Genomic DNA, 22,702 nt, shown 5'->3' with positions numbered 1-22,702 from the left:
GATGGAGTCGGACCACAGGGGTCCGGCTGCTCAGCTCCTTAGGGCGTAGTTACGGATAACTACGCGAGTCTTGGTACAGTAGGAGTGGGTACCCCAGCTGCAGGGTACTGACAGAGGCCCCTGGGCCCCACCTCGGGAGAGTCAACGAACCTGCATGTGGGGCCAGTACTGTGAGCAACTAGGCTGCTTCTGGCGCCCAGCGGTGCGCGCCGCAAGGGTCTTGTCCTGCGTCGTCCATCTTTTGAGTCACCTGCTGCATCATCACGTTTGGACCTGCACATGACTCAAGGCAGATGCTTAGTAGCGTGCCCACGGGTCCCAAATCCTGTTGGCTGTAATCCTTTGAGATAGATAGCTAGGTTCAGTGAACGGAGCTCAAGGGGCCGGCCTTTAGGTTAAGAGAAAGTCCGAACCTCCAGGTTCCCAGTCCTAGGTACTACGGCACTCATTCACAGGAGGTGGTGCGTGCAGGCTTAGGGTACGGAACCAAGGCTAAGTGGCTACACGGCTCCGGACCTCCCCGGAGAATGAGTGTGCTTCCCTGAACCTGCAGGTTCCCAGGGGTCCGAACCCCACTCTTCCATGAGGGGTCTCGAGCTAAGTCACTAACTAGCCAACTCAATTCAGACTACAATCACCGCACAAGAGTAAGAAGCCACGTGGGGGTTAGCTCAAACAGAATGCGTAGATTGAAATTGGAATATAACATCCTTAGAGGCGAACTTAGAATAAAATTTTCCTTTATAACTAGATGTACATGAGATGTGCGATGTAAGCCAGAACACGGGTTTATGAGGCCGGAGCTGTCCGGACCTCCGGGCCCCCAGTCTTAGGTACTACGATACTCGCCCTAGGGAGGTAGAGCATGCAGGCTTAGGGTACGGAACTAGGCTAAGCGGCTACACGGCTCCGGACCTCCCCGGAGGGTGAGTACGCTTCCCTGAACCTGGTTCGCAGAGGTCCGGACCCCTCCACGGGGGAGGCTCACTGGACTGGACCACACGGAAGTACTACCTAGTTACAAAGGAAAAGGTTTTATTCCCTGTTGGGCCTCTAAGGGTAGGACTTACAGAGATGTAGAGTCGGGGGTGCGACCGGAGTCGGCTTTCTGCCGGAGAGAGCCACCAGAGTCGGCTTAGTGCGACCGGAGTGAGCTTTCCGCCGAAGCGGGCTTGGGGCGACCGGAGTCGGCTTTCCACCGGAGCGGGCTTGGTGCGACCGGAGTCGGCTTTCCGCCGGAGCGGGCTTGGTGCGACCGGAGTCGGCTTTCCGCCGGAGCAGGCTTGGTGCGACCGGAGTCGGCTTTCCGCCAGGGCGGGCATCCTCACATGAGTGAGGTATGATGCGAGCTGGGATTTGTCGCTCCGCCGCTCGCAGCTTGTGAGGGGGCCCTTGACGAGCGCCCTGACTCTTGCCGACGTGCAGCGCGCGCCGCTGCTGACGGTGGCTGCTCCACGGGCACGGTTGCCCCTGGCGCAGAAAGGCGAGAGGCGTGTGGCGCGGATGATGCCACACCCTCCGTCATCTCCACGTCGTCGTCGTGGTGGGAGTGCTCAACCACCTGAGCCATGGAGATGGGCAAGAGATGAGCTAAAACTAGCTAAAGCCCCCTACCTGGCGCGCCAAATGTCGTGGTGTGGCAAACCACAGCCGGGTGGCGGAATGCACCCGCCTAAGCCCAGAGGGTGAGTACTCGGCGGTTAGCTAGGATTAGCCCAATCTCAGAGGAAGAACACGATGAACACAGCTGGTTTAGAGTGGTTCGGGCTGCCGGAGCGTAATACCCTACGTCCACTGTGTGTTGTATTGCTTGTGCTCTCCAGCTGAGTCTCGAGAGAGTCTGAGGATCTGTGTTCTAGCGGGCGTGCCCTCCCTTTTATATGTCCAAGGGGAGCACGTATACTGAGCGGAGCGCCGACATGTGGACCCGGCGATGTATTCTACACTTTGGCCTTCAATGCCTCAGATCCGGAGATCTTGTCGTTGGCTTCCGTGCATAGCTTCTGACCAGGGATGGTCTTGAGCTGTCCTGTCAGAGTAGAGTCTAGCCTCTGCAGCCGCGCGTCGAGGTCATGATGAAGTGCCGAACTACTGACTCAGCCACTGTAGCAGCGTGCACTGTTGCTCCAGTCAGTAGCTGGTCATCATGATTCGTCGCCCATGCGCACGGCGCTGAGTCTTTAATGCTTGTCTTGGTAACTGACGAGCCACCTCGGTAACTGGCGATCCACAGTGTGGACTGACAAAAGCTGCCCCGTGCCCAGAGGCAGCAGAGCCCGCCTCAACCACTCGCACTTAATGCGGGTGGTTGAGGGAGCTTCTAGCGGAAGGCTTGCTCCCGCGCCCGCGTCTGCGTGACACGTGGCGGCTCCGGACCCTCCCGAGCAGCTAGCTGAGCCGAGAGCTCACGGGGGTCCGGATAGGCACGTGGAGGTCCCGGACCCATCTGCGGGAGTCCGGATGGCACGTGGAGGTCCCGGACCTACATGCGGGGGTCCGGGTCCGCGGTCACAGGTGCTGAGTATTTCCACCTCTGGGACACGTGGTGACACCGGAGCCGTCCCCGAGCGGGAAGCGGGTCCGGGACCGTTGGTCCGATGAGATGGAGTCGGACCCCAGGGGTCCGGCTGCTCAGCTCCTTAGGGCTTAGTTACGGATAACTACGCGAGTCTTGGCACAGTAGGAGTGGGTACCCCAGCTGTAGGGTACCGACAGACCCCTTCCTTAAAACAGACTTAACTTTTCACTTGTAACTTGGATTTGAATGAATTTCTTTTTAAATCGTCTGAAATTAAATTTTGTACCTAGATTTCCTCGGCTTCTCTAGGTTTGTCATTCTCAAATTTGCAAAATTCACCCTGGAAGTAGGAGTACTCAAGCTCCAAAGTTGTTGCATGCTTTTCAGAAAATGTGCTTGATTTTCTGTGGACCATATCCTAACTCTGTTTCAGTCCTAGGTCCCATCATATTCAAGACACATGCATGCATAAAAAGTAAAGATGTGTATTAAAGATTATTAGGACCGCAATATGGTCAAGGAACATGTGTCTTCTTCAATGAGCTGCTGCTGCTCAGAGTCTTCAAAGCCTTGGTCTTATCGATCTTCAAACTACGCACCCTTTATCGCATCACATGAGTAAATACAAGCAAACAAGTAAAATAAATAAGAAATAGTACACCAAAAATGTAAATAGAACAAAACAAGGTTATAAAGCTACTGTGCCCATCGCAAGGGTCATGTGAGCGCAAAAATCAACGAAAACGGAGCTAAAACAAAGAAGTTATGCCTAAAATAAGATTCGAGAGGCTAATTTGTGAAAAATAAGAATGGAAAAGGGCTTTGACTGAAGAAATCAAGAGCTAAAAATAAGTGAACACTAAACTCGGGGGGTTAGCTTCAAAACCGAGAGTTTTGGTTGGTGGGTTCTATTTTAGAAAAATGCATAGGCCTAGAAAAAGATAAAGGACCTAGATCTAATTATTTTTGAACTAGAGTGGAGTGCTGGATTATTTTAGAAAAGCCCGGGGGTTCCTATGAAAAATAGGATTGGTTTGACCGGTATTGACCCTGATTAGATCTAATCAGGGCCACCAGATCAAGATCGGGTGGTGGAAAGAGGCTAGGCTCTCGGGTGGCGGTGCTGGGGGATTCCGGTGGCAACACGCGGCGGGGTCACCGGAGTTGACAGAGGGGAAAAGAGCTCAACGTGGAGCTTTTTTAGCAGCTTGGGATGGCGAGTTGGAGGCCAGGAGTGGGCTCACGATGGCGGGAAGCAACTCGGCGTGGTGAAGCTTTGCTTCCACGAGCAATTTCGTGCGCGGGAAAACAAGAGAGAGGGGGAAAAGGAGGTGGTGAGGGTGCTCATCATGGCATGGAGCTCCGTGTAGCCTTGAAGGCGGCGAGGGAGCGACGAAACAGCAGCGTGGCGATGCACTAGAGCTGGAGCGGTGGCGTGGCGCGGCTAGGGCTGCAAGACGAGGGTGGAGGCGGCACGTGTTTGGTAGGGTTCAGGAGGCGCAAAGGCTTGAAATTCCCTTGTAGGCAAATACTGTGGCTCTGCACGCAGGGGCAGAGCTACTCAGGTGCACATGCACCCATGGAAAAAAAACAAAAAGTACTTGTTGCTATCAATTATTCACCACTTGTGCAACAACCCCCCCCCCCCCACCAGAAGAAAAGCTGCATCAACATACTTTATTTTTCGAAATTAGCAGTAGCAAATAAACTTGATGTAGTAACAAGCTAGGAACTTCCTAGCAACCTAGCCAGGATCCCAGACTCTAAGCTTCTTACCTATCGACTATCGTCATTTGGTATTAATTTGTGCTTGATCATACTCTTAATGCTTCCTTCTTGGTTCAACTTTCAGGTTCTTTCATTAATGCTTTCTTATTGGATCAAGTTTCAGTTCTTCCAAAGTTCTAACTCAATTAAGAAAAATAGATTAGGTACACATGAAGAGGTTTATATGCATATGTTATAAGAGAGCTGAAGAATAGCTTGAGTGTTTAGATGATCAGAGATGGTTCTACCCCTCTGCATCAAAGATAAAATCCCAAATTTGACGTCATGAATGTCTTATTTATATTTTTACCACTCAGTGGTAAGCAATGCGCCTAACGATAGTGAGGAGCTTGATAGTGACTAGCCAGGGGGCTTTTCCACCCGCGCCGCGTCATGTCACTCTGCGGTGGATGGTGGGAGTGGACCCCACCAGATGTCGCGTCCAGGCAGTCCCGAGTCAGGTGGCTGCATCCCGAGACTAGCACACGAGGAATCCTCGGGAGGGCAAAGGTCCCAGGGTAGCGTGGAAACCATCCCGGGACTCCTAGGGGGGCGACCTCAGGGTGATACAAGCCTACTCATAGGCCTAGCCTGCCTGGCCGGCCCGGGTGACAGGCTCGGGCCCCGCAAGTTGACACAAGTAATGGTGCCCACCATGCAGGGCGACGCATTAACACCAACAACAGTAGAGGAGTCCTCCTTCCAAAGCCCCTGGGGCTATAAAAACAGGACTAGGGCAACATGTAAAGGGATCGACTCTTTCTGGGATCTAGATCACTCAGAGGCGAAGACCACTCTTACAACTAAATCAGATAACCCACAGGACGTAGGGTGTTACGCCCTTGGGCGGCCCGAACCTGTCTAAACTACTGCGTCCATTGAGCCCCGCAACGAACGGAATCCTTGCACGTGTTACACCCTTAGCCGAATCTCTAAATGAGGGTTCCCACGAATCCCTGCTAGCGGTACTACCCCACCGTCACATTGGCATTTAATTTTGCTAGTGTGGTGGGATATTTATAAGGAGAGAGAACGAAGAATTTCATAGAACGAGAGAGGAATTTCATCCCCATGATACTCATCAAGCTCGGTTACCAAGTCTTTTTTTCTAGGTAACTATGTAATGGAACCATGCATTAAGATTGGCCTGACACAAAGTAGATCTGGTATAGAATGAAAAGAAAAGGATGAGGGTAAAATTATCTTTTTACCTCTCACGTCAGCAGTAAATGTTTATTGGGCTTTTTTGCATTTTGTCCCTATTTCTCGAAGTTAAATGGTGATTTTACCTTTATTTTTTCAATAGGAAATCTACCTCTGTTTTTTTTTAAACGAAGGGATTGTTTATCCCTATTCCGTGAAGACCAGTTAACTGTATTAAAATTGATATAAAAATATTAGTTTGTCCATACGGATTTTCCCTTATTGTTATGTGCACTTTGTGATTTTACCTTGTATTGAAAAGAAGAACTGGACAATATTTGATAGATCCAAAAAGAATTTTGTTAAGCAAATTCTCATATTTTCAAATATGCACGGTATTTGATTAATTTCTTCAAAATTTTAGTAACAACGTGACACAATATGCATTTAAGTTCAAGTTCCAAACCAAGTACGTTCATGCCTGTCGGGCTACCTCAAGCACTTTGCATCAGATGGCAGATGTAAAGGGGTTAAACGACTGTCAAAGATTATCAAGCCTTTTCTTTACTCAAATGGTTAGAAATTTCACAACTGCCGCAACTCACAACAAATATTTTTCGGGCAAGACACATCGAGAGGTAAAATTACAAGAAAAGATGCATCCTACCAGAACAAAAATCCTCCGATAGGAGCTCTGATTCACTTCGTCGGCGGCCCCAGCCACCGCTGATCCGCTCCTTCTCGTACTTCATGAACAGCGCGGCGGCCGCGGCCGCAGCGACGGTGTAACTCCTGCAGGAACAGCATGGCCGGCTGGTGGTACTTGACCAGGGCCTGCCCGGAGCCAGTGCGGCGAGCCCAGCGCCACGAGCGCGCCGTTGAGCTGCTCGTTGTACGCGGTGAAGCTGAACTCCACGGGCGTGGCGAGGAACTTGGGCTCCAGCGCGCGCACTCGTGTCGGGAGACTGTGCGTGCCGGGAGGCACAACAGTCAACAGGAGGCCGTACCGGGGGGCAGCGCGGGCTCGCGCTGGGGCCGCCGTGCGTGCTCGGAGGCCGCGGGAGCCCCGTCTCCTGGTGCCGCCACCGCCGCTTGGTGCCGCAATAGCTAGGGTTCCAACGGAAGAGTCCGGGAATGTGAGAGTTTGAGACGAAAGAGTAGAAATTTTGGAAAAGGTTAGAGGCGCTACAATCTTTTTCCATTATTCTAAATATTTTTCCAATCGGTTTCCATATTTTAGTGGGACATCCAACTAACAAGGTTAAAAATAGGGTAAACGATGCTTCGTTTTCAAAAAGCGAGGATAAAATCGTCCATGAAGAGGTAAAATCATTGACTTCGAAAAAGGGGCAAGAAAGCCAATAAACCATTTTTATTTTATCTGCCGACGTTGTGGATAAATTCACGTTTACACCACATGGCACCGATAAATCAATGAGTAAGATAAGTTAAACAAAATCATTCTTATTATCGTAGTAATTTAGAAATGGGTGGCTGTGCGTATCAGATCCCTCCATCCTGGAATGTAGGGTATCCTGAGTTGTAGACAGATTATGAAGGTAGAGAAAAGATGCATGTACTCCTCATTAGTATGCCTTTTTATCCTACCCGCACCAAAATCAAGAAGATTAGTATACTTTTTTTACTCACATAGCCTTGCCACAATTGATTTTTTTATAAAACGAGCACCAAAATCAAGGAGGTTAGCATGCCTTTTTGTTTAAAAAATCTAGGATGTCTTACATTTGGGTACATATTTTAAACTCTCCAATATCTTATATTCCAGAATGGAGGAAGTACCTGGCAGTAGTCGATGTTCCATCCTCCATTTTGTTGTTTGGCTCCATCATTAATGAATATATATAGGATAGCATTGTGTTCACTCCTAATCGGCTAGCTTGGAATGCATGGGATCATTTGAGCGAGCAAACCATAGGATTCCTGGCTTTTTCCAGAGCCACCTTTTGGATCCTTGACTTTTCTCAGGATGAGCAATATGATGTTATTTGAATAAAATATTTAATTCTCAATAGTATGTTTTCTTCTCTCGATTTAGCTCCCCTTGCTTCCAAATTAGACCTAATTGTTTACGGCTCATGTCCCTCGCCTACCCTACTGCAGTATTTGCTCTGTCCCCAATTAAGTGTCGTCAGTGGTTGGTGCCGGAAGTTTGACTTGATTTATATAATAGATGCAATATTTATATCTCTAAATAAATTTATTAAAAACAAAACTCAAATATCTATCTAAGGATATTAATAATATACCATAATATTTTTTTATAACTAGTTAAAGTATATAAATATTTAAGGACGGATGTAGTAGCAGTAAAGAAAAGATTCTCAACTGGAGAAATCTACTGCAGCGCATGTAAAAGTGAGTACTACGAGCTGTCAAAACAGCTGTACCGCAGTGTACACCGGACGCCCGGCCTATCCACCACGCACCACAGACCATAGTAAAAGAGTGAGTGAATCAGTAAATGCCGTCCGTCCAACCACAAGCAAAACCAGCCGACTCAAGAACCTTCGCAGCCCACTCCCACCGCCGCCATCCCTCCTGCCTGCTGTCCTACAAAGAAAAACCCCAGGCTAAACAAAACCCCATTTCCGTCCCTAGTTTTCCTCCCTACCCTCATCAATCCTGCAGTTTCCAGGAGCAAAGAGCGATTCTTCCCCGAGGTACTTCCTTCTTTCTAGCAGCGAATTTTGATTCCGTTTCTTGGATATGAGGTTTGGTGCTCCGATTGTTGGGGTTTGGGTCGCGGAACCCCCCCCCCCCCCCCCCTATATTGCGCTAATGTGGGTATGCGCGCGCACCGCCGCATCCTCGATTCCTCGCTTCAATCATCTCTACTGTTTTTTCGATCGCGATCGTCTCGCGCAGGAAGCTCACGGTTCCTTGTGCTCCCGTTTCCCCCGATTGCCTGTTCCTACGGCACCCAACGGATGTGAGAAATTTGTTGTTTGAGGGCTTTTTGTTTGGTTCAGTGGGCGAGATTGGAGTTTCCCTGTGGGAGTATGGAGTCGCAGCGGGAGAAGCGAAATGCTTCCTTTCTCTCCTCGCAAAGCATTCTGCGAAGTTCATTCCACGATTGTTGTGGCTTTCTGCGTGCGGTTCGTGAAAGGGCCTTTTTTTTATTTCACTCCCAATCCCAAAAAGAAGAAAGTGAGATGAGTCTTTCATGAGACTTTCTTGATCGACCAATTTCGCGGTAATAATTGTAGCGCAGCTAGGCCCGGCACAGGCACTTTCATGCAGCTTTGTACAATTGTACTTCCATTTCTGGTTCCTACTCTCTAGTTTGTCACTACTGCTGCTGTTAAAAGGACTAAGGGGCTCGGCTCGTAGCTTTATTCTTATCAGATGATAAATAAATGAGGCCGTGCCACAAAAATCATCTGCTAGCCTACTAACGTGCTGATCAGTCATAGATGAAGATGTTCTTCAAACCGAATCCCAAACATGATGATTCGATTGCACCAGAGGGAGAGATGTGCAAGGGTTGTCTAGGTGCATCTGGCAACAAATGATGTGGAAAATGGGTGAGAGGGAGATAAATGATATTGTGCATGCCTGAAGGGCCACATGCATACCACAAGTTTTGAGGGGCAGAGAGGGATGCTACTGATAGATAGCTTAGTTAGAAGAATGGAATCCCTCTCTTTATAACATTGTCGCATTAGCAATTGAGATATTGTTTGGATTTGTTTTTCCTAACACCTTTTCTTTTTGACAACTTTGCAACGGGTTGTGCTTCTGATCGTTCTGCATTTTCCCTTTGCCATGCTCTATTGCTCCCGCACTTTTTTTTCAGGTTAAGCAATGATAGTGGACTTTGTTGATCTATCCAGTGATGATGATGATGATGCCAGAGAAGAACACAGTGTTATTGGAAAAGGTCATTCAGTTCATGTGAAGGCAGATTTTGTTGACTTGACTAGGGATGAGGACATCTTTGAAGGAGAGCATCTTGCTTATGGACAAGGTGATGCTGCTCGGGTCACATCATTTCTTAAACAGCAGTTCTTCGCTGATGATGTACAAGCTGAAGCTGCCCAGTGCACAGTAACGCTACAGACGCAAGAACTTATAGCAGATGATGGGCAAGGTGATGCTGCCCAGTGCACAGCAACATTACAGATGCAAGAACATACAGAAGATGATGGACAAGGTGATGCTTCCCAGAGCATAGCCATATTAAAGATGCAAGAACTTAGAGCAGATCATGAACAAGGCGATGCTGTCCAGTACACAGCAGCATTACAGTTGCAAGAACTTAGAACAGATGATGAACGAGGTGATGCTGCCCATTGCGCAACAACATTACAGAGGCAAGAACTTACTGCAGAAGTTGGACATGGTGATGCTACCCAGTGCATAGCAACATTACAGATGCAAAAACAACTTATAGCTGATGATGTACAAGGTGATGCTTCCCAGTGCGCAACATTACAGATGCAAGAACTTACTGCAGGTGTTGGACAAAGTGATGCTGCCCAATGCACAGCAACAGTACTAATGCAAGAACTTGGCGCAGATGGACATGGTGATGCTACCCAGCGCACTACAATTTTGCAGAGTCAAGAACTTACTGCAGATGATGGACAAGGTGATACTGCTCAATTCACACCAACATTACAGAGGCAAGAACTTACTGCAGATGATGAACAAGGTGATGCTGTCCCGTGCACATCAACACTACAAAGGCAACAACTTAATGCAGATGATGGACAAGATGATGTTGCCGTGTGTACAACAACATTACCATGGCAAAAATGTATTTCAGATGGCACACAAGATGATGTGGATTGCTGCACAACAGCATTACTGAGGCAGAAATCTATTTCAGATGGCGCACAAGGTGATGTGGCTTGCTGCGCAACAGCATTACAGAGGCAGGAACCCGATACTGCTCATGGAAAAGGCAATGCAGCCCAGCCCACAACATTACATAGGCAGGAGTTTCCAGTAGTGGGTGATAGCATGCAAAAGACTTTGCAGTTCAGAAATTCAGAAGATGCTACTACATCCTTGTCGAGAACACAAGAAGGGAGTCACAGGGTAACTGAATTTCTTAATACCTCTCAAGCACCGACTGAAGAACCATTTCCTCGGCAATTTTGGAAAGCTGGAGAGGACAGATTAGCTACTCAAGCTGCTATCAACAGTATGTTATTAACTTTCCTTTTCAAGCTCATCAGTCTATAGCCAATAAAAATCAAGCAAACATATCTGTCCTATTTAGAGTCCACATTGTGCCAGAAGCCAGGTAAAGGTGAATTATCCTTCCACACTTGTGTGAGAACCTCTTACACGAACCCCATTATTCTATGGTATCCCGCTCCAAAACATGAATTCCATAAAAGCAAAATATTATATATGTATATAAATGATAGAACTGTAGTTATCCTGCAGTGCGAATATAATGAAAGGAAACCCCCAACTGGTTATGTCATATGATAGTTTTCCCAGGGCATGCTTCTGACTTTTGACAACCCTATTACCATTTGCACTCTCCCTTATTTCTTTCACTTACTTTTCTAATGCATGAGTTTCACATTTTGTAGATGGCCAAAACCGCTTACGGATTCATCCCAAGTTTCTTCATTCTAATGCTACTTCGCATAAGTGGGCATTTGGTGGTTAGTCATACTAACACTGAAAGATGGCACTTTTATGCTTTCGCATGATCGCATCTGTGCTATTAAGTGTGGAAATCTAAACTAGCTAGTGATGGTACTTATTAACTTCTGTTATACAGCTATTGCAGAGCTGCTCGACAACGCTATTGATGAGGTATTGATCCGAATTATCAGCATTAATATAGTACTTCCTCCATTTTAAATTACAAGGCGTGTTTTGTTTCATTAGGACAAGGTTTTGACTGATGATTTTTGTGACAAACTTGATGTTAATGATGATTATGATTTTGCATCACATGGAGTAATTGTTGGTCAAAACCTTGTCCTAATGAAATGAAATACGCCTTGTAATTTCAAACAACGGGAGTATCAGAGTACGGTTTTAACTAACTTCATTCTTATTTTCCTTCTTTTGTATATTATCTTCTATTTTACATGGACAAATGGAGTAGATGAACAATGGGGCAACCTTTGTCAAAATAGATAAGAAAAAGCATTCTCCTAATGGGGATTATTCATTGGTGATAGAAGGTGATACTCCCTTGGTCTCTTTGTACATATGTGCTTGGCACTTTAATTTCTAAAAACTTGACACTTCCACAATGCTAATCAGTGTTTTCCTACCTACCCTATTAAACTTGTTCATTCCTCTTTTGTCACCTCATTTTACATGCATGAAAGCATGATATATTATTGGATTGCCAATTGTAACTTCAACGTAAAAAGGACTTGCCTAGTTAATTGTGCATTTTTTTCTGAGATACTAGTTAATTGTGCATTGGCCTGTGTCGGTTATGTACCATCAACCCTGTTTTTACTGTTGATATTCTTATTGCTCTCTATTCAAGACAATGGAGGCGGCATGAGTCCAGAATCTCTTCGACATTGTATGAGCTTTGGATTCTCTCAGAAATGCACCACTTCATCCATTGGGCGATGTAATGATTCTTAAAAATATTTTGTGTTGCTTGTTCCATGGCTATATATGAAATTCACTGACTTGCATAGTCACATGTACAGATGGCAATGGCTTCAAAACTAGCACGATGAGGCTTGGGGCAGATGCTATTGTATTCACATGTGCAAAAGATCATAGGTATTTCCTCATTTGTATATTCAATTCGTGGCATCAGCAAACACATTTAACTCGATAGAAACAGGATTAGAGTACACCACAATAGGCCACCTTTAAATAACCTAGTTTTGGCTAAACTATGTAAAATGAACTACTTCTTTATTGTTGAATTTGTTGCAGAGAGTGTAATTTCTTATGGAATCCAAAACATCTAGTTTTGTGATACTTTATCAATTTCTTGTTGTTTATATGCCTCCACCCTTCTAGGGCTGCTATAGATCCTCTAAAAGTATCCAACTGGTTACTTGTGTGATTAGGGTCTAGGACTCTAAACTGACGTTTGTAACCTAGTATAGAATTTAGTTTGGGGATTTCTACCAACTATAGTCTCCAGCATGGGAATTTCAAATTGAGGTTGTTGATTAATGTGCCCGAAGTTAGGAAATGAATATACAGCCTAATAGAAATATTTCTACTATCAAGCATTTGTGATCGAATAGATTACATAAGCTGTCCTCTTCTGATCAGTATATCCTAACCTATCAACTTCTACTACAAAGTTATTTTCTACTCCAGCTTTTATCCCAATCTATCTTCAGTATATTGTTCAGTTATTTTTTATTCCACAACGCAAAAATTCGTAATGTTTTTTACTTGATAGGAGATTGACACGAAGCATCGGATTGCTGTCTTACACATTCCTTATGAGCACTAGGTGCAATGACATATTTGTACCTGCGGTTAGTTCGTCAAACTTTTTTACTTGTATGGTATATCATTACTGCTGAGGGATGGCATATATGCTATTATTAATTTTAGCTATAACTGAAACTTGTATATGTATATAATTGGTGATAAGTTACTATTATGTAATTCTAATATCTCCATGTGCAAGCATCCTCAAAAGCAAAAAAAGCTTGGCCGTTAATTAGTTTTGCTTCATCTTACACCAACGTAATAGATTTTCTTTAGGAAGGATAGATTGCATATGAATCGTGGGTTGTATTGCATTGAGACTCGAGGGCGAATGTGTAGGGGTACAAGACTTGGAGGGCAAGAAACCTTGCTGATATATTATCTTTACTACCAAATATACTCTGGCATCCCTCCGCAGTCGTAGCAGTAGCAACACGAACGGAAAAACTGGAGAACAATGGACACATCCCCTGCAGTCGGAACGCTGGTACGAATGTTATGGCTGGAGCGAAAACCAGGAAGAGCTCATGCAAATGATAGCCCCTTAGTGCCGAAGTACCTGAGGTCGAGGTGTACGTGGTCGAAGCCTTGGAGGAGGGTGTAGGTCCGAAGCGGCAACATAGGCGCACTAGTACACAAAATCAACAACCTTTTGGTGACATGTTCAGCAGGTCGATGAGCCGACTAGATGGCGATGATAGACGGTGCAACTAAAGAGCGCAAATGCCTCTTCCTTCAGCAACATTAACGGCGGTGTCTGCGAGCTTGTGGCAATTGGTGCGAACTCAGACCGAGAGCCAGCGTGACTGTCGGTGTTTTACTAGCAAACCTACCTAGGGATACCCTAAGGTAGTAGATTGTAGGCAGGGAGTCGTCGAGATCAGAAACACGATGGTGCAAGCAACACAAGGTTTAGACAGGTTCGGGCTGCATGTTGCGTAATACCCTACATCTTGTATGGTGGTTTATATTGCCTAAGGGTTGTAGATCGTTTGGAAGGGTCCCTGTCTGCTCTTATATAGACTGGGACAGGGTTACATGAAACCCTAGATCTATATTAGTCTAAGAATCATTCACGAATACTATACAGACTAGTACTACTCGTATACGAGTACATTACATGGCGTCAGGGTATGGGACATGCCCCATCCCTTATTCCGTATAGGTCCGTGCCACGTCAGGTGTGGCCCAAGTCTGTCAGTCACAAAGCGGACCAGCAGCATGGGTAGTGCCACCACCTGAAAAGCGGTGACACCGGCGGTAATGGCTTGATTACGACATTGGCACTGTAGCCTGGCGCAGCGATAACCTCGTCCTAGGGAGACGAAACGGCAGGGCGACGCAAATCCGATCTCTGATCGGAGAAAAAGGAACACAACAGCAAGATTAACCATGGATACGGAGCTCCACGACGCTGCGGTCCGCCAGCGATGGTGGTGAAGCGGCGTGGTGAAGTGGGGTGGTGTACGGGGCGGGGCAAGGTGGCCCTGATGGATCTCGTTCGGCAATGAATCTTGACGAGGGCACCGGCCTGAGCGGGAGTAGCAGCCCTGCGACGATGTAGGAAGGTTATATTGTGTATGAATTGTGGGTTATATTGCATTGAGCCTTGAGGGCGAATATATAGGGGTATAAGACATGGAGGGTAAGAAGCCTTCCCAAGATATTTCTTATACTACCAAATATACTCTGAAAGGAACACGAATGGACAGACTGGAGAACAATGGAGACCATAGTCACAAAGTTCCTGGGTCGACCGGGTCGAAACGGGGTCGAGGGTCGAGGGTCGTCACTTTATAAAATTGTGATACGAAGAGGTATACATCTATGGAACGATAATTATTATGTGGAACGCGACCCTGATTCATCGGGGTCGATATCTCGGGTCGATAAAGACAAAAACTATATATGTGCTACTAATGAAGAAACTAATCTGCACAAGCATATAAGAAACGTATAATGAAGAAACTAATCTGCACAAGCATATAAGAAACGTATAAAAGAGTACATTTAGACCATGCTACACGTACTCAGCTCATTGTCTAACAAAAACCACACCAATCCACTGTCCTTAACCTCCTTAATGGAGACACTCCAATGGCGACGCAAATCCGACCTCTGATCGGGAAAAAAGAAACACAGTAGGAAGATGAACCTTGGGTGCGAAACCCCATGGAGTTGTGGCCCGCCAGGGATGGTGGTGAAGTGGCACGGTGAAGGGACGTGGTGGACAAGGCAGGCGAGGTGGCCCTGATGGAGCCAGCGATGGATCTCGATGAGGGTGCCAGCCCGAGCGGGGCGTAGCAGCCCGACGACGACATCCCCCGCAGTCGTAGCGGTAGCAACATGAACGGATAGACTGGAGAACAATGGAGACACTCCAATTGCGTGGCAGCCCGACGCCTACCCGTACAACCTATGTAGCGCGCGCTCGAGCTCAAGGAAGCGATAGCGTCGCAAGAGGTGCGCAAGATGTCATGAGGGGAGAGGGTGATGAGGCAGCCTAACGAGATCGAATCACCACAAGAGAGTTGGCTCATCTGCTGCTGCTTGACCATGACGGGCGTGGCAAATCGGAGGGATCAATCGCGCATCCTATGAGGGCGCTGCCCCTGGTGGAAATCCATCTCCCCGCGGATGGCGCGAGGGCAGTGGAAGCCGGAAACCTAGATTATAAACCTAGACTCGCGGTACTAGTGGAAGGATAGATTGTGTATGACTCATGGGTTGTATTGCATAGTGCTTCGAGGGCGATATATAGGGGTACAAGACTTGGAGGGCAAGAAGCCTCCCCGAGATATTTCCTATTCGACCAAATATATTCTTAACATTTTCCATTAGGAACAGTCTTCACTCTTCAACAATGCAATTAATGTTTTAAGTTTTAACTGTGCCAACCCCATATGGTACCTCACCATTCCTATCTCAAAAGGTGCCATTTATTGCCCCCCTCATCCCTCCCCCTTCTAGGTTGACTATGAATTTGATGCCTCATCTTCAACTTTCAAGAGGATAATGACATGTGGTGAAAAACATTTTTCATCTAATCTTTCCACTCTTTTGAGGTGGTCTCCATTTTCTACAGAAGGTGAATTATTGAATCAAGTAAGTTGCCTATCCTCTATTTATCAGCATAACCATTTTATTTTGTCTCTTCCATGATTTGCACTTTTAAATATCTGTTGAAAGTTTAAAATAAATCAACTGCTATGGATATAGTAGTTGCTTCTCATTCTCAAATGCAATGTTATTCGTTTCTTGTATATTGTTGTCACCAAGGAGGTATTCGATAGTAGGATTTAGGGACAAGGACTGGTGCTAATTTCCTAGTATAGCAAATATTAACTGTTGGTCGGCGAAGTAGTTCCTGGAGCCAGGTGTTGTATAATTGAAGCATGTAAGGTGCAGTTCTTGTATAGGTTGTGTGGTTTACGAACTGTATTACTATCTTTATCCAAAAATGCTAGAAAAGACAATTAGATATATTCCTAATTTTCGCACACTTGGTAGTTGCCTTAGCAATTGTATTAAATGAGAGGATTCGGATACTAGTAAAATTAAGGTGAGAATTGATATTCTGAATATCCAACATTTGTCTCTGCTACTAATTTTGCATAACTTAAAGTTCATGATAAATTCCAAGCCATTTGAGGAATATCCTTAAGAATTTTATGCTGCTTAGCTACCGCTAAAGGATGCTATGTTGTTTAACTTGGCTTACTACTTCAATGCTTGTCCTGACAGTTCAGCGATATGGGGTGCCATGGCACAAAAATCATTGTATTTAACTTGTGGTTGAACGATGCACTGGAAATGGAGCTTGACTTTATGACTGATGATCAGGTCCAGATTTGATTATGTCCTTTCAATAGCTCTCAGTTCCATGCTTGTGTTTAGCTTGTCCTATGTAAATTTGCTATAAAGTATGTTTTGTTTATTCTTTTTTGTTCTTACGCACTTAGTTGTCAAGGTTTGTGAAGTTAATTAGTTCATTTTACAGTGGTATATATGTTTGTGATTTCTACAAATTACACTGCCGGGTCGTAAATCATGTTCTCATACATGATGAGGGTGGGCCATAGTTCTAATGCATTTTCATTGCTCCTCAGCTTTACCTTTTTCATGTTATATGCAGCTGTGCACAGAATTTTGCTCAAATAAAACTATCACATGGTGCTGTAGGATATTATAATCTCAGGAGCACCTGAGCTACGAGCAGGACATAATAAATTAGAACAGATGCATGTAGCAAACCGTCTTCGATATTCTCTCCGGGTAAGTTTCATGTAGTAAGTAGGGTTTTGCAACTTTTATTTTGAATGTCTTACAAGCTATTACATTGGCAGGTTTATGCATCCATACTATACCTACATGTACCTGAAAGCTTTCAAATCATCCTGTGTGGACGAGCTGTTGAACCACATTGTGCTGTCAATGATCTCATATACCGTGAATGTATCAAATATCAACCACAAGTTGATGTAACCACGGAGGTTTGTTCTAGCTGACTAAATTTATAACTAATTACATGTGGACCTATACACAATTTTCCAACATGAAATGATTGTACGCTGGAGGACTCATACTAGTTTGAAGCAGTACCCCTTTTGTGTCAAAGAACATTCTGTCTAATTAAGAAGATACTTTAGATTACTGGAAAGTATGCAAGTGCACTAACAGCTACATGTTTGTTTATTCTTAGCCAGGTTGATGTCATTACTACAATTGGCTACTTAAATGGTGCTCCACAACTTGATATCTATGGATTTAATGTCTACCATAAGAACCGTCTGATACTGGTAAATTTTTAATTTACTACATGGCTTACTGCATTTGAATTTGCCACGCCAGTCTTACTGAATTTTGTCCATGCACTTTTATTAGTTATTTACGAAGCAAAATTTTACAAGATAATGTGGGGAACCTATAGTTTAAACTTTAAAATCAATGAGTGTATGACTCTATTACGAATGGGAAAGTTTGCATATAAGACAGGAATTCAGACTCTTGAAATGCCACACCAATGGTTCCTCAGAATAAGCCACTACAAAGGTGGGCTTGAGTTTTGAAAATATCAGTTTGGGGCGCTGATCCTGTTTTAATGGAAATCACATTACCTTTTCTAGCCCCCCCCCCCCCCCCCCCCCGACCAAACTAGGATCAGGTGTGGCTCCATGATCTATTTCAGGACTCAACTCATATGGAGTGCCGTATTGTGAATATCATTCTTTGGAGTAGCATTCCAATAGTCTGATTCTTTGGAATGGCATTGTACAAAATTTCCCCCTTGTCAATTTGTAGAGAACTGTTGGAATGTCAGGATAAAACTAAGAGCCACTGCTATAAACTTCTCCTTCCAAGGGGGCACTGTGCATATTAGGTAGAACATGTTTGGGTTTTAGGTTTTCCCTCTTTTTTACATTCACTTTTTGTGTATTTTTATGTCATAATTCACCTTATTCCAAGCCATGTCGTGTGCAGCATTGGTTACTGTTCGTGCCAGTATGGCACTATATCGTGACATTGACAAGTACCTGCAAAAACTGGGAATTAAAGTCATTAACTTTCCTAGTTATTTTGAGTTCTATAATCTTTTGGTTTCACTTCATATAGTTTATATTTTTTACGAGTAGTTAAGCATAGGATTCTTATCATTATGAACAAAACAATGAATGTGAAAAGTTCCTCAGCCATCCACGTGGTGCGGTTGCTGTTATCAGCATGGTCATATTGCTTGGGTTCAGGGCCATCTTGTTCATAACAAGTCACCGCTCCTATTCATTTATCTTTATACCTCATATTTAATGCTGATGGGTCATGTTTCATTAATTCCTTGATCCACATTTTTGTTCCTCAGCCCTATTGGCGTGCAGGCTCATATAACGCAAAGAGAAGAGGCATTGCTGGTAAGAATTCCCACTAAAATTTTTTGTTGCCTTGCTCCATTCTTTTTGTGTGTTCCTGGCAGTTTTTAGTATTAAAGATTATTGACTAGAATGATTATATGCTTTTTGAAATTGAGATTACGGTAATTTTGCCATTTGCTAGGGGTTTTGGAGGCAGACTTCATAAGACCTACACATGATAAGCAAGATTTTGAGAGGACAGGACTTTTCCAGAGGCTTGAGACACGATTAAAAGACATGGCAACGGAGTATTGGTCAGTTCACTTTTAGTTTTCCTCATAAAAAAGGTTCACTTTTTGTTTGGGTCTGTTTACTGCTTTACATAGTGGATATGCACTTTCTTTTATGAGGGTCAGATAAGGAGTTGACAAATTGCACCATCCATGTATGACAGGACTTACCATTGCCATCTGGTTGGTTACACTCAGATTGCAAAAAAGCCTCCTCCAGCACATTATATATCAACTACTGCTGACAATGATGATCATAACTTAGTATCTCAAGCTGCCACAAATACTTGCAAATACAATTCAAGAACCAGGGCATCTGTAGCATTGCACCCTTGTTCCAGTGGATATAGCATGCAATATCCTTTGCATGTTGGTCTTGATGCCTTGACGGATCAAATGGACTATGCATGCCCTTCTACGAGCATAAATGTGGGGACTACATCATATATATCACAAAATGCACCTCAACAATCTCAAACTGGTCAGGTTCACTTATATTTCATCTCCTTTGATTACCCTTGATGTTTTTCTTACTGATGTTCTGAAAGCAGAATTACGCAAACGAAGAAAGTCTTGCTCCGAGATTTTCTGGAGAGCTCAAAAAAGGCGGAACACGAATGTTTATTCTGATGAACCTGGAAGTGATAATGGCACTGAGGTTGGAAATGTGTTCATTACTTAATTGAGCTATTTTTACAGTAATCAATCTCCTTTATCTAACCATCATTCCCATATTTCTAGGAGGCAGAGGAAGGGTTCAGAGTTGTACTCGATCAGAACACCATGCTAAAGGCTCAGTGAGTAAAGCCAACTTTTTTTCTTTACTTGACAGCCATTTTAATTACTTATTGGATTCTGCACGTCCATTGTATAGAAAAGCTGTCTTAAGAATCTGGATCAACAAAATATTATGAAGCCGCCTTAGGACCATAGGAGGGGGCTTTTGTATTGACCATTTAGATCATCACCGATTAAACACCACGAGGATGTACAGATAGTCAACTTGGGATGAGAGGAGAGACTATAGATGAGCCAGATGAATCGACATGATGACATTTTTATTGCAAAACTGAATAAAATTCTAGCAGTTTTTCTTGTTATCATTAAGCAATAAAATTAGGAATCACATGAATAAGCACAATGAATTCAAGATTACAAACTGTAAGGGAAGCCATACAAAATTACAGATTGACTTCCATCGGCAGAAAGTGTTCTATAATGCATCTGGTCAGTAACTGAGTTAATGCCCAAACAGCTTGTACCCATAATTACTTGACAAGCTTGTTTACAGCCCATGATTTCTTCTATGTAGCTTGACTTGATGCATAGTGTCTAATCTAGCAGGGTCAGGATCCACTGGCTTCGGTAATTTGTTATGTTTTATTTCAGCAAATGATCTTACTGGGCTCAAACCAAGCAACATAGCAAACAAGAATTTCAGGGGCCCTGTAGTTGGTTCGTTTGGTTGGTAGATGCACTCCTTTGTAGAGTTGTAAAATTAGTAAAAGTTAATATCTTGCTACCCCTGCATTTGTTATTCAAAAATAGAATAATTTGTTCTAGGCTTCTTTCTCAAAAGAAACTTGGTTAGTCATGCTACCAAAATAACCACTATGCTTACTCGTGAAGGTGCTCTGAACTCAAGGCGGCAGGAAAGCAGTTGACATCTAAGGTAATGTGTTCATTAACTAACAGTAATAGCTTCACGCACAAGTTAATGAGTTAATTTATAGATTAGTTCAGTTCAGGTCTTGTGAACGCAAAATAATTGTTCCCCACCAAGGGAAAACGAAATGTAACACGTGGTTTATCAACACAAATGACACGTGGTTTAAAGAAAGAAACTTATGCTGCGATTCTCTGGTAAAATGCCTTTTGTTCCTCCGGTAACTGTTAAAACTCACAAAGACCTGTTTATCAACACAAACCTTTCATCTTGTTTCCTGACAGCTGTTGCGCTTGCTTGTCACTTTAACAGGCAGAGAAATTGAGAAAGGAACTTGCCGTGTGGCGACGGGTGTACAAGAACCTAACCGACGAATTGCATCTCTACAATGTCCTTCAAGGATTCCGTCACGGTGGGCACGACAGCAACCCCGGCATTGGATTCATATAAGTGAAGGTGGAAAAAGCGGCAGAAGGCCCTCAAGTGTTTTGGTAGCTGTATTAGATCTGACAGATGATCTGAAATATGCAGTGCAAGCGTAGCGGAATAGCTCCAAGAGCTTCTTAGTCCTTAGACAATCACTTGAAAGACCACACATTGGACTGAAGATATTTACAGCCTGTGTCGTTGCCCGGAGAGATGTGGCGGATGATGTTTACATCCCAAGATATTAGCAGGGTTTTTTTTTCATGGCTGTGGGTCCGAAGGCTGCTGGTGGTTGCATTCTACGGCCTGGCAAATCTAGCTTCGGCATGATTGGCCACGATGGGTGTACCTATGAGATATCGTTCTGGTGTCCCTGTCGGCTTGGGCAGGAAAAGGGCCCCACGCGGCCTGTGTAGCCCTGTTCATTGTCCCATAATCCGTGTCTTATTTTTCAGCTTTGGCCGCTCCTTCTCGTAAGAAAAAACCTTAGCCGTCCATGAATACAATCGAATCCCAAAAGAAACGGACGATCAGGCAAGCAAAGAAATGTCGCTGACACCGAAAGCAACCAAGTCTCAGGAAGCTAACGCAACATCGGGAAAGAACCCAAGCAGAGCGACGCTGATCCAGATGTGCACTTCAACGTCAGCTCCCACGTCAAAATCAAACCATCTTTGCCATGGCTACTGCAAACTGTTTTATTTCAACACTGCCCGCGTCATGCACGGTTTCTATGTGCGTTGCTTTTACCTTTTTAGTATTTGTTGCTTTTCATCGTTTCGTAGGGGTACAAACGGAAGGGAAGGGATATGATATGCACGGCTCCGTGCCCGTTCTAACCTTCAGCGCCCTCGGTTTGACATAAGACTAGGGATGTAAACGGATCAAATACGGACGGATATTATTGATATCGTATTTGTTTTCATATTTGTGTTCGAATACGGAGTCGAATACATATAGTGTTAGTTTTTTGCCGGATAAGATTGTAATGGATATCAACATCATAAAAATGTAACTTTTGAGCATTCGGATACGGATCGGTTACGGATATTAGATACTCGGAATCGGATACGGACAGATAAAAACTCTTCCAGACCGGATCGAATTCGAATACGATCGGAAAATATCCGTACCATTTACATCCCTACATAAGACCCTCACAATGTGAGCCTTCAGTCATGCTAGAAAAGGAGAGAGAGAGAGTTTGTATCACTTCTCGCATTGTAACATATGATGCTAACTTGGAGTGACGCTAGGGAAAAAAAGAGAGAGAGAGGCAAGAACTTGCGCCGGTGCCCAGTTAATAAAGAAATATCATTGGTCCTCGCTAGTCCAGGCTCAACTACCACGGGGAGCAAAGCGAAGGTCGGAGCACTATTTTATATTCATATAAATATCGAGAGGTTAGACGGCTCTGGGGGCTTAAATTTCTGACGCTGCAGCTGTTGAGGAATCGATGCCCGTTTTTACCATGGGACCCAATTTTTTTTTACTGCCATCACTCCACGCTATGGAGGGTCTAAAGGTTGCTCATCTTGTTTCGCGAGTCATGTCAATCCCAAGCGTGAACTGTTTACTGTTTTCTTATCTCCGCGTTTTGGCGTACGTGCATCTGCAAAAAGCAATGTGC

General features: G+C 44.5%; 1 protein-coding gene across 2 annotated transcripts; it reads left to right on the top strand.

Annotated features, from left to right (window-relative positions):
• Positions 1-7,911: 7,911 nt before the first annotated feature.
• LOC120703452 (protein MICRORCHIDIA 6-like) lies at positions 7,912-21,539 on the top strand. Of its 2 annotated transcripts, none has more exons than XM_039987547.1 (20): positions 7,912-8,109; positions 9,246-10,598; positions 10,999-11,073; positions 11,193-11,227; positions 11,526-11,604; positions 11,922-12,011; positions 12,094-12,169; positions 12,813-12,888; positions 15,815-15,949; positions 16,589-16,687; positions 17,027-17,119; positions 17,191-17,337; positions 17,551-17,643; positions 18,702-18,750; positions 18,893-19,004; positions 19,145-19,461; positions 19,532-19,638; positions 19,722-19,777; positions 20,610-20,652; positions 20,959-21,336. In XM_039987547.1, exons 2-20 carry the CDS (start codon positions 9,254-9,256, stop codon positions 21,094-21,096), a joined length of 3,165 nt encoding a protein of 1,054 aa, XP_039843481.1. In that variant the 5' UTR covers positions 7,912-8,109; positions 9,246-9,253; the 3' UTR covers positions 21,097-21,336. The 2 variants fall into 2 exon arrangements, with proteins under 2 accessions (XP_039843481.1, XP_039843479.1); XM_039987545.1 differs by having other exon boundaries at positions 7,966-8,109; positions 12,810-12,888; positions 20,959-21,539.
• Positions 21,540-22,702: the final 1,163 nt, after the last annotated feature.

The sequence above is a fragment of the Panicum virgatum genome, chromosome 4K, assembly GCF_016808335.1.
Source record: "Panicum virgatum strain AP13 chromosome 4K, P.virgatum_v5, whole genome shotgun sequence".
NCBI lineage: Eukaryota > Viridiplantae > Streptophyta > Magnoliopsida > Poales > Poaceae > Panicum > Panicum virgatum.
This window is presented reverse-complemented; position numbering and strand designations above follow the sequence as displayed.